We start from the raw sequence: 12816 nt of genomic DNA on the forward strand, positions 1-12816 counted from the left end.
GTGGCTTAGTGTGCCTGGGTTCAATGCCTAGTTCCCGGAGTTGGGGTGGGAGTGGAGGGGACAAATACAAAAACAACTGGCTTAAGACTCTGCTGTACACAACCTAGCACTCCTCGGGCACCTCTCCTGTTCCCTAATCAGGTTTCAAATCGGCGCTCCGAGTAAAAGTGGCCGAGACTCAGGTACAGAAAGCCCTGCTTTCCGGCCTTTCATGTGTGAGAAAGTTCACAAGCAGCAAAGAAATCTATGCACTGTGGCCTACTTCCCAAGGGCCCTGGTAGGCCCGCCTCCAGTGAACGGCGTCGCGCCGTCGCGTCACGTACGTCACATGCTCTCCCGGAAGTGCCGCTGAATAACGCCGGGGGCGTGTCTTTAGGTTTCTCCGCGTGTAGTTACCTGTGGAACGCGGGACCTTTGCGTCTGGCGCGGTTGTGTCCCTTGCAGAGGGAGTTTTACTTTGTTTGGCGGGAGACGAGAGATTGTCTGCAGGTCCGGAACGTGAGGCCTTCTCGGTGTCTGGCGCGGCGCAATGGAGGTGGTGGAGGCTGCCGCCGCTCAGCTGGAAACCCTGAAATTCAGTGGCCCTGGCTCTGGGGTTGACCATGGTGCAGAGGTGCGGTCTCCGGACTCAGTTCCCGCGCCGGGGTCGCAGCCGCCGCTGCAGTCGGAAGAGGGTTGCCCAGACCGTGAGCAGGCCGTGGAGGCTCAGCCTGCAGGGGAGCAAACACTACCGCCTTCCCCGAGCGCCGAGGCGGGGGGGAGCCCTGCGCCCCAGCCTGCGCCGGAACTGCCGCGCTGCGGGGCCTGCATCACCGGCCCGGCCGCCACCCGGCTGGCGCAGACCCCGCACTCCTCGGAGACCTCGGACTCGGACTCAGACTCGGACTCTGACAGGTGGAGTGCCTAGGAGCCCCGGAGCTGCGGGGATGGGGCTTGTGTGACCCGCGCTGGGAGCGGCACCTATGAGCCCAGAAGGTGCCGGGGTGGGCTTAGAGGGCGGTGAGGAGCTGGTACTCGGGGCGCACGTGTTGACCTCGAGTTTGCACTGCCCTTTGCTTAGCTCTTGCCTTGCACGCTACTTTTCTAAATTTGATAGCCAAAGTGGTTTTATGTATGGGGAGTGTAATTTTCAATTCGAAGTCTTTTTTTTTTTTTTTTCTTTTAACTATTCAGTTTGGCATATACCCTTGTGGCTGTAACTTTTTGGGTCAGATCTGAGTTATAGGTATTATTATTATTATTATTATTAGTGTGTGTGTTAAGTCTAGAGTGTAGTCCTGGGGTTGTTTTTTTTTTTATCAGATGAAATGAGGATCATAAGCATTATTTTGTGTGTTCTGAAGTTCTTGAAAATCATGTTAATTTTAGAATCCTTGTAGGGAGTACAAGTTCATGAAATTAGCTAAACAGTTATTTAGTTTCTTATGCTCTAAATACGTTTTATAAAACAACCCCTCCCTGTGTCTTGTGAGAGAAGGCTCCAGTATATGGCTTGTTATAAAACCTCATTGAACATTACCTACAAATATTTGAATAATTGGGGGGTGGGGGCAGGTACTGAGGATACACAGTGAGGAGAAAAGGAGTTTTCAGGGTAATATCAACTAAGAGTAGAGGGTATGGAGAAGGATGAAGAATTTAAATACAGCAAGAAGGAATGTATAGAGGAGAGGGGCAAGTAAGCCATTTATAAACAAGGCAGGATATTTTGGCAGTTCTAAGATTATAATCATCTTATGGGATTTCAGAGTCCATGTCACTAGGAAAGTGAAGTAAGTGCTAGATGATCTGGGGACAAGTTTTGAAGGCAGGCATTGGGGTATGTCATTCCAATAAACCGAACAATGTTGGGACAGTACTGACCATATGCGGATGATGGAAGGGGGTACCAAATATTTGAAAAAATGAAAAGTGGTACAACCATTGCCCTGTACTAGTAGTTAGACAACGTTTTGATACATATATGTGGTATTTAGTTTCAGGTTTTTGGTAACCCAGCATGGTTTTCGAAGAATTATGTTAGAGTACTAATAGAGTATAGTAGCAATTTGAGAATTGATGTGGGAATTAGGGAAAGAAGTAAATTTGGTGAGTGGGGGGGGGGGTTCATAGGAGATAATATTTGAGTTGAAACTATAAAGAGAATTTTTCTGGGTTGAGGGCATTGCAGGCAAGGAAAATAGCGCAAGCAGTGGTGTGTTGTGAAAATGTTAGGGGCTATGGAAAGTTATATGAGTTTGTATGCTAGATATGGGATCCATGTGAGAAGTGGTGGGAGATGGGATTGTGGAGTTTACCAGGAACCTGATTGCTAAGACTCTTAAGATCTCATGCTAAGGAGCATGACTTTCATATTGGATACAGTATAAATTTACAGGAAAACTTTTTTTTCCTACATTTTTTTTGGCACGTTATAGTTGTACATACTGATAGAATTTGTTTTTTATATTTGTACATGCACATAATACACTATAATTTGTCCAATATCACTCCCAAGCACTTTGCCCATCCCACCCCATTTCCCACCTCTTGGTCCCTTTCCTCTACTGATTTCCCTTTCCTTTTCATGAGAGCCCTCCCCCCTTTTTTTCCTCTCTAGCTTCCACATATGAGAGAAAACAACCTTCTGAGTTTTGATTTATTTCGCTTATCATAATGGTCTTTAGTTCTATCCATTTTCCTGTAAGTGACATAATTTCATTTTTCATTATGGCTGAATAAAACTCCATTGTGTATATATACAACATTTTCTTGATCTATTCATCGTTGATGGACACCTAGGCTGGTTCCATAGATTGGTTGTTGTAAATTATGCTGCTATAAACATGGGTATGCATGTATCATGCTAGTATGATGACTTTAATTCTTAAGGATAAATAATGAGAAATGTTACAACTGGGTCATATGGTGGTTCCATGTCTAGTCTTTTGAGGAACCTCCATACTGATGTTTGTACTATTTTACAGTATCACACCAACAGTGTGAAAGTGTTCCTTTTTTCTCCACATCTTCTCCAGCATTTATTATTATTTGTGTACTTGGTGACTGTCATTCTGACTAGCATAACATAAAATCTCATTTTGATTTGCATTTCCCTAATGACTAACAATGTTGAACGTTTTTCATGTATTTGTTGGCCATTTGTATTTCTTTTGAGAACTGTCTGTTTTTAATTTGAGTCTGTCATTTATTAATTGGGTTATTTGCTTTTTTGGTGTGAAGTTTTTTGAGCTCTTTTATGTATTCTAGATATTAATCCTCTGTCAGAAGAGTACAAAGATTTTCTCCAATTCTGTAGGTTCTCTCATCATATTCCTAATTGTGTCCCTTGGTGTGCAGAAGCTTTTAAATTTGATGCCATCCACTTATTAATCCTTGGAATTATTTCCTGAGCTTTAGGGGTCCTATTGAGAAAATAGTTGCTTAGTTTCTGGTCTAATTCCTAGGTCTGATCCATTTTGAGTTGATTTTTGTGCAGGGTGAGAGATAAGGATATAGTTTCTTTTTTCTCTCTTTCTTTTTTTTTAAACATATGGATAATCAGTTTTCCCAGCATCATTTGGAAAAAAGACTGTCTTTTCTCCCAGTGTATGTTTTGGGCTATAGATATGTGGGTTTATTTCTGTGTCTTTTATTCTTTACCAATGGTCTGTGTGTCTTCTATTCTGTACCATTGGTCTATGTGTCTTTTTATGCCAGTATCATGCATTTGTTACCATAGCTCTGCATTGTAATTTGAAGTCAGGTATTATGATGTCTCTAGTATTGCTTTTTTGGCTTAGAATTGATTTTGGCTTAGAATTGATTTTGGCTATTCTCTGTCTTTTATTCTTCCAAATGAATTTTAGGACTGTCCTGTGATGAATGTCATTGATTTTTATCTTGGATGTAGTATAAATTTATAGAAAAACTTTTAAAACTTTTCTATATGATTGAATATTTTCTATTGAAAAGTGGAAGAAGCTGGGCACAATGATGCATGCTTATAATCCCAGCTATTTGGAAGACTGAGACAGGAGTCCTGATCACAAGTTCAAGGCCAGTATGGGCCACTTAACACCCTGTCTCAAAATAAGGGATGGGGATGCAATTCAGTGCCCATGGGTTTAATCCCCAATATGCACATGTGTGCATGCGTGTATACACAAACACACACACACACACTAGTACAAACCAGTATAGCCATCACCTTGATTTAACAGTTTTAACATTTTTTAACTGTTTAATATGTTGCTGAACCATTTTAAAGTTATTAGACATCATGAGATTTTAAATATTTCAGCATATGTTCTTGAAGGGAAACATTCTCAAACACAATACTGTTATAAAATACTAATACATAAATACTGTTTATATAAAATTAATAATTCCCTCTTATCTAATGTGTACTCGAACAATTCTTTAAAAGCAAGAGCATGAACTGATTAGGATGGAGGGTCATAAAATTCTGAAAATAACAGCAGTGGGATGAAGGGGTGATTATTGTGGGGAGAGGCTGTTCAGCTACTAGAGAAGACAAGGTTCCCCAGTAGTCTAAAGGCAGAAGAAACTCTTTCATTGGTGACCAAGAAAGGTGCCCTGCCTAGAGCATCCTTTAGGCAGTGATTGTCACTTACTTAACTATACTTAGACAGACATGTAACATGTGAAACTATGGCAGTAAGGGTCTGGATTATAGCAGAGATTTTGAAAATGTTATTGGTAGAATAAAGACTACTTTCTCAATATTATAATAAGCTTTGAAATGCTAGCTTTTGAATTAGACTTGGAGTAGTAAGCAGGGTAAAGTAGATGAATGATCTTATTTTAATAGCATTATAATAATACTGACCAAGTTTTCAACTTTTTTCCTCCAACAGTGAAACAGATTCAGATAGTTCAAGCTCCTCTTCTTCCTCATCGTCTTCTTCCTCATCTTCCTCTTCCTCTCATATATCACTTCCTCCAGTGTTGTCAGATGGAGATGATGATTTACAAGTTGAGAAAGAAAATAAGAATTTTCCTCTTAAAACAAAAGATGAATTACTTCTTAATGTAAGTACTTAGATTTGTTAAATTTAATTTTCATGTTTTAAAATACATTATTGTGGTACTTATATTGGTTATGTTTGGCCTGTGTCTGTTCCATAAATTTGGAATCTTTTCTTAATTTATTGAGCATGCTTTTGCTGTGCTTTGACTTTCATACATAAAAGAGAGGAATGGTTTGGGTAATTTCTGAGGTTGCTTCTAACTTTGACATTTGTCGATTGATCTTTTTGGGACATCAACTTCATTCTGGTGCTTTCTGTTTTTTTCACTTGCTTTGGAAAATATTTCTGTGTGAGAGTATAACTCAGTTGGAAAAGCACTTAAGAAAAAGGAAAAAAAAGATATTACTGATGCAGGTTTATAGGCTTGCTTTGTGTTTTGTCCACAAGTCTGAAAATTTTTCTTAATAGTAATTGACTTCTTTTTAATTGGTTGTTTTTAGAGAGGTAGTAAGCAAAATTCAATAGCTTAAGCTTTTTAGGATTTCTATTCACTTGAAATTGTAAAGTTTTTCTAAAATTATAGTTGGAGAAAACTTGTTTATTGTAGAATGGTATATTTTGGTGCTTGATAAATTTGGGTGGCAAAGTTAGTCTTGTGAGATTATGTCCTCTTAAGCTGAGGAGTATGCTAGTCATCTGATTGAAACCTGTAACCCAAGAGAAATTTCATCTCAGAATTTCAAAATGTAGATTACATTGCTGTATGTTCTTACTCCATTCATCCATATATTTTAGTTATTATTGATGCTATTTAAAAGTTTAATGATCACTAGTCCTAATTATTATGTAACACTTAAATCAATAAAGATAGTTAAATGTTAGACTTCAAAAACTGTAAAACCTAAGGGCAGTCAGTGTCTTTCTCATGACTGGATTCTGCCAATATTTGTTATTTTTTTCTCATAATAAAAAGTTTCTAATCTCATTTATGCTTTATGTGTTGAAAGAAAACCTTTGCATTTGTATATAGTTGTTTATATTTTCATGCTACACAGCATGTTAATATTTCTTATACAAAGGCTCCCAATTTATATAATTAATTTCTGAAAGTATTGTTTCATCTTTCAGAAGTTTCTTCTTAGTGTATAAAAACGAACAAATAAAAAACCACAGTGTTTTGTGAATGCATTTATATCATTGTGTTATTTATCTTACTAAGTCTGGAATTCTTACTGTGGGAATCCCTAGAAATTTATGCAGAATCTTATCGTATCTGCTTAGGTATTTTGCTGAATAGAGTGCCCATATTTTCACCAAAATTCATAAAGGGTCTTTGGCCACAAAAATGCTTGGATGTTCTTTGAGAACTGAGTTCCTATCTGATCTTTGCATTTTCTCTGTGCCCAGTAGAGTGCTTTACAGATAATGGTAACTAAGTGAAAAGTAGCAATGATGATAGAATAAGTGTCTGAATAGGTATAGTACATTTATTCATTTGTTTAAGAAATTGTAGCACACCTGCCATATGCCAGAGGCTGTAAATAAGACTAATTCAATTTCTACTTTTGTAATATCTAATGGATTCTGACACAGATACATTTAATTGCCAGAGTGCTATTGAATTTTGTGTATATGTGTTCACCTCATCAGAAAATTCCATCTTTACTAGGAAAATGTATTGTTAGATTTTAAAACTTGGAACAGTGAACTGGTCTGTTCCTTTTTGTGCTACTCAGGGAATCTTTGAGTAGGATGGAAGAAACAATTTCAGTTTTTAATGTTGAATTCTTAATTAGCTGTTCACTTTATGTTTACAAAAAGTGATTAGGAAGGACACTTACTACAAAGTTTTTAGTCCTTTTACCATTCTGCTGGTAGAAACAAGTAGAGGTTTGATGAGTTCCTGGGGATGCTGTAAATCTCTGACTTAGAGCCCTGAAAGGATGTATCGGGACTCCTTCAGGATTTCAGCTCCGAAGTTCGAGGGAAAAGGATTTGGTCCTGAATACCAAGAGTGGTATGTATGCCTACAAGTTCTCGGGGTCTTTAGGACTCTACCTGTTTTTGTGTTGCTCTGTAGGGCTGGCAGTTTGGCCAGTAATGTTAGTATGGGCAAGTCATGGGGAGGACTTTTTCTAGCTTCCTGGGGACCTGGTACACAGCCTTGAACAAAGCATTGAGGCCAGTGGGATGAGTATTTGGATTGCTTGGGCATAAATCTGTGTAGGTTAGTGTGTAGGAGAGAGTGTGAGAGCCTGTGTAGGAGAGTAGAAGATTAAAAGAACTCATGGGCTAGTGAGAGAGGGTGGGAATGTCTAAGAGCCAGTTGACAGGAAGGGAGTGTGAATGTGTGTATTTTGAGGAGGATGGGGGTGCGTGTTACCAGCCCCATATAAACCATACGGAATGGTTTCTTTCTCGCAGGAAAAGGAAGGCTTATATCCATTTTAGGGTAAGCTGGGTAGTCAGCATATTAGTTATACTCTATAGAGGGAATACTTAGAAGTGTTTATATTTGTGAGGAAGAGACTCAAATTACTTCAAGAGAACAGAAAGATTTATAGCAAACTTGCTTGAGTGAGAAAGCCCTGAGAACTAAGGCAGCTATTAGTGCTGGCCACACTGTTTCTTTTAAGTGCCTCTTGAACATTCTTGTTCAGTGTCATTCTTTTTTTATTGACTAGCTTCCTCCATTTACCTGTAGGTTGACTTTTTTTAATATTAGCTTTCTGGATTTCATTGTCCCTGGTTCTAAATAAGGCATATTTTACTTTCAACTTTCCCATGAACTGATTAGTTTCATATTTCTTTGCCTGCTTTGGTACAGTCCTATACTTAGATTTGTTCTTTTTTTTTTTAAGAGAGAGAGAATTTTTTAATATTGATTTTTCAGTTTTCGGTGGACACAACATCTTTATTTTATGTGGTGCTGAGGATCAAACCCAGCGCCCCTCGAATGCCAGGTGAGCGCGCTACTGCTTGAGCCACATCCCCAGCTCCAACTTAGATTTGTTCTTATAGAAAAATGACAACCCCCTCTTTTGCTACAACTAGCTCTACCTAGTGTAGTGTGTGCTGTTGTGTTCAGAACTCTTGATGTAGCACTTGGCTTTTGGGAGCTGCTTGCTCTGTACAGTCTTATTAATCTAATAACTTTATGAAATTCTGAAGAAAATTAATGAACTCTCCTAGCCGTGTTGTTTTTGCAAAAACGTACATATAAATTAAAATGCTCCAAATAGTTAATAGCAATTTTAGAGTTTGTGTTAGACCTTCAGGGATCTTTAGAACTTTGACATGCCCAATTTAACTGTTTCATGCCATGTCGTTCTGAAGCGTTCTAGGCATTTTTCTGTAGTTATTTAGAGATGCTGAGCCTCATTTTTACCTTTGTTTAGTCTGCTCATCCAGCAGGAATTGCCTTTCAGGGTCTGTCTCTTTAAAGCTTTTTCATTCTTAGAAAGTTAGAGTCTAGCAATCTGATTGCACTTAGAATTAATTATCCTTAATCTGAAGGTATAGATAGATAGTCAGTCTGAGACTTTTTGAATGTCAACGAGACACACCACCATAATGAGACTTTGAATGTCAAAATTCTACATCATGAAACTGGTTCACATACAAAATTATTGAAAATATTGTAGAAAATTATCTTTAAGCTACATGTATAAGGTATGTATGAAACAAATGAGTTTAATCTTTGGGCTTAGTTTCCATCCCCAAGATATCTTATTATGTATATGCAAATATTCCAAAATCTGAAAAGAAAAATCTGAAACGTTTCTGGTACCAGTCCTTTCAGATAAGAGATACTTATTCTGTACTAACTGTGCAGATCTTTAGTTATAGATGCATAGGAGTTACAGTGAAGTAACATTAAGATTGTTCTTTTAAGATTAAACCTTACAAAATATAATCCCTCACCCCGTATTGGCTTATAACTAAATCTTGTCTTCTCAAGAAGATCTGATTGTAACCCAATTAAAAAAAAAAACAGCGTGAGGAAGTGGTGAGGGGAATGGGGGCTGGGAGCCACAAAGACCTCGAAAATGGAGTCTTAATTGGCTTTCTTCAATTATGTAATGTGGTCTTAAATTTAACCAAGTGGAACTATTCTTTTAAACATAAACTTTAATACCGAGGTTTATATATAACTTACAGTGTAACTGTAAGGCAGCACATACTATAGCTTTGGACTTATATTAAACTACATAGAATTTATTGATGTTTGATAAATTAGAAAATTAGGTCCTTTTTAAAGTTTTTCTCGGCAGTTTATGCCCTGAACTCTTTATTCGAATATATCAAATGTAACTGAAAATTTTGAATCACAAAAGCAGTTGGGTTTGTGTTTTCTGAAGTCTTAACCAGAAATGAATTTTATAAATCATGTCTATTGTTTTCTTTTCTGAAAACCCGAAAGCCTGTACCTAATATTTTAAAATTATGACCCAGTGCTTATGGGAGTTTAAAAAAAAGGATAATAATGATGATGATGTATATTTATGCATATAATGTAGCATAGTGAAGAAAAAATTTAATCCTGATAAACAATTTGTGAGAAATTTTATTTTCGTAATTTATAGATTACTTGTGTTATATCAAAAAGTACACTTTATATATTTATATAATATATTATTTATGTAATATATTCTCTTGCTGATGCTGCAGCATAGACACACATTCTAAAACATCCTGATAATGGATATTAGGAAATGTCTTGGGTCACCTTACGTGGTTAGAAGTTTTATTGAAATATTTCGTATCTACTTGATCTCCCAGTGCTATGAAATTGTATTATACTTTGCTCTGCACCTAACATTAATTGAATGTGTTGTTTTCAAGGACAGATATCTTTTTTGTAAGTTTTGTCCTAAATGCAGGCCTCTTTAAATTTAAGCTTTTTATGACTGTAGATAAATTAGGAATTTATATTCTATCCTAGAATGTGATGGTACTTATTAATATTCTTCTCAAAATGCCTGATATTTAGGGAATTGCATATATACTTGAGATTATTTTTTATTAATACTTTGTGCTCTTCAATATTCATGTTTTTTACAAAATAAAATTTTGTTTTTCACTGTACAACACTTTCTAAAAAGTTTATGGGAAGCATGGATGATGTCTTTAAGTCTCAAATACATACTGTTTTATTCACTGTAGTGTCCATATATGTCCTGTGTATATATACATATGGGATTATTACTATACAAAAACATTCTATATTTTAGATTCCTCCATTCCCCAGTAGATTTTAATAAGTGAGTTCTCCTGACTGCTGTACTGGATAAAGACAAATGTAAATTAAAAGAGAATGTAGCTGGAGGGTGAGCCTACATAATTAGGCTGAGAGAAAAGTAACATCAGAGTTAATGCAGAATGTCAGAAGGATGGAAGAAGCCATAGGATCGAGTGGAAGGGGAGATGATTTGCACTGCAGTGATTAAGGAAGATATGAGGGAGATTGAAAGATGGCTCTGGTTGGGAAGGTGACAATGAAGAGCATGTGGACTTAAAAGGAAAAGAACAAGTGTGTCACATGACAGTTTTATTCTCAATGTCATTTAACATTGTAGGAGCCAGGGAATGTTTATTGTTCATTCATTTATTATCCATACAATTAATATTTTTAGTTCTAAACAAGCACTTTTTTCACCTTTCACCTTTTTAAGAAATTTGGACTATGGAATTTTGCAGTTCATGAAATATAGACTCCTCACTTAACATAAAAGGTAGACTTTGAGTTACATTTACAGTTGGATCTTTTTTTTCTTATTGAAATGGACTATAATTTTATTTCAGCTTTTTGAAGATATTTTTATAAACTTTGTTTCTATGACTGTAATTTTGGAGAAGAACAGGGTGGAAACATTATAATCATTAAATGAAAAATATAAAGACATTTCAGAGAATTGTTGATTTTAATTTTTTAGGTGATAATATTTAATGGACCAGCTTACAGTTAGTGTCAGAAACAATAGGGTAATAAATGAGGGCAAAATTAATGCTGTTGGTGATAGCTACAGAAATAGCTGCAATCCATGGAAACTTGTAAAATTACTCTTCCCTGGAAAAGTTGATTAGTTAGAAATTAAATATTAAATGTGGTCAGACTTTGCACAAAGTATACAGACCTAATCCATTCTTTTTTCCAATATGTCTTACCAGCTATAGGGAAAAAAATCCAATCATGGCTCTCAATACTCCAGGGATGGGATCCTACTTTCCAACCATATCTGAAAAGTGAAGGCTCACCCAGTAGCATCAGGTAATTGGCTGCCATGTGCGTGTCCTCTATTCTTGGGTAATAGGAGAAAAAGTGGTCAAATAATTTTATTCTATCTTCCCCACTTTTCTCAATTCCTCCCAAATGAATACCAAAAAGAATTAGTTTCCATTTCGAATATTTGATTCCTTTACACACCACCCTGTGCTGCCCTTATTCTGCTTTCATGAGTAAAAATCCAAATTCATGTTCTTTAGATAATTTTGCTTTAGAAGATACCCAAATTACTGATTCCCACCCCCCACCCCTGCCCAATTGGTAAGCCTTCAGAAGAGCTAGGGAAGTCAAGGCCAAATTATAAAGCATGAATGTCATTTTCTCAGAGGGCTTTTTTGTACATAATAGCTCCTTCCATTTTTATGCTGGAAGTTTTAGACACTCATTTTTGACTGGCATGTCTATAATTTACTTTTCAATAGGATGGATTTTTAATGTTGTGTACTACTTATTTGAATATTTTACTTCACAGAGTAACCTTGTAGCTCATACAAATATTTAGAGAATGAGAATTTAATAATATTCTTACGACACAGACAATGATTGCTTTCATGTATGTTTCAAAAGTGTGGTTTAAGATCTTGCTTTTTTTTTTTTTTTGGCTGCCATAGTTATGGTGTCTTATCACAGGATTATAGTAATTATTTTGTTCAAGTCTGGTATATAATTTCTTTATTAATTGTACTGTCTTTTCTATTCCTGCACTTCAACATTTTAAAAATTGTATCAGCGTTTGTACTATGTAGAACTTTTACTGAATTTCTTCATTATTTTTGGATAAGAAGACTGGTATCAGAAATTAAGTCACTTGCCTGAGGACCCAGCAGTTGGGAGGAGCAGATTCATAGGGAATGATACTTAAGATTTCCATGGTTTTAGTAGCAATGTTTATACCAACATTGGATTCTGTTCGCTTGAACTTTCTGATTATTTAGTTTTTGAATAACAATAATGTAGCATATTTTGTCAAGATAAAGGATGCATTTATCATCTAATGTCAGCTTTCTTAAATTTTATTTGCGTGGATTAGATTGCCTCTTAAAATACCTTTTGATTTGGACTGTGTAGGAAATAAATGAATTTCTTTAGTATGTATAATTTTGGTATTTCAGTTACCAAGTGATGTGTTATGTCTGGCAATTTTTATTTCCATGTTTCTTTTCTTTTTGTTGACAATGTCAATGGAATATTTTTCTTCCTTTCCATGACTACTTTTTGTTATTACATGTAAAAGTAGTGGATGATTATGTCCAGAAAAAAATTTTTGCTGTTCTTTGACATTGAGCAGTAAACAACTTATAATACTAATTTTAAATGATAGTATTAACATTTATTCTAATTGCAGATAATGTACATCTAAGACAAGTGTTTAGTTGTATTTTAATTTTCAAAAACAAGATGATAATGCAGATTTATCACAAATCTTTATTTCCCAAATGGAGTATTTAGATTAGCATTAAGACTTAGGATACATGCTGTTATAGTGTTATCTTAAAATTATACCTGTATTAATGGCAGGAAATATATTGATGCTGTTGATACTTTGCTACATGTTTT

The 12816-nt window shown here is 36.1% G+C and overlaps 1 protein-coding gene across 1 annotated transcript in view; it reads left to right on the top strand.

Moving 5' to 3' along the window:
- Positions 1–333: 333 nt before the first annotated feature.
- Naf1 (nuclear assembly factor 1 ribonucleoprotein) overlaps positions 334–12816 on the top strand; it is a 38396-nt gene continuing 25913 nt past the window's right edge. The window contains exons 1-2 of the mRNA XM_046447827.2: positions 334–894; positions 4860–5034. Of these exons, the coding sequence (XP_046303783.1) occupies positions 530–894; positions 4860–5034 (540 nt within the window). The 5' untranslated portion in view covers positions 334–529. The remainder of the gene's footprint in view (positions 895–4859; positions 5035–12816) is intronic.

This window comes from Marmota monax, unplaced genomic scaffold (assembly GCF_021218885.2).
Source record: "Marmota monax isolate L192 unplaced genomic scaffold, Marmota_monax_Labrador192_F-V1.1 WCK01_AAM20220418_F8-fsc00040, whole genome shotgun sequence".
Taxonomy (NCBI): domain Eukaryota; kingdom Metazoa; phylum Chordata; class Mammalia; order Rodentia; family Sciuridae; genus Marmota; species Marmota monax.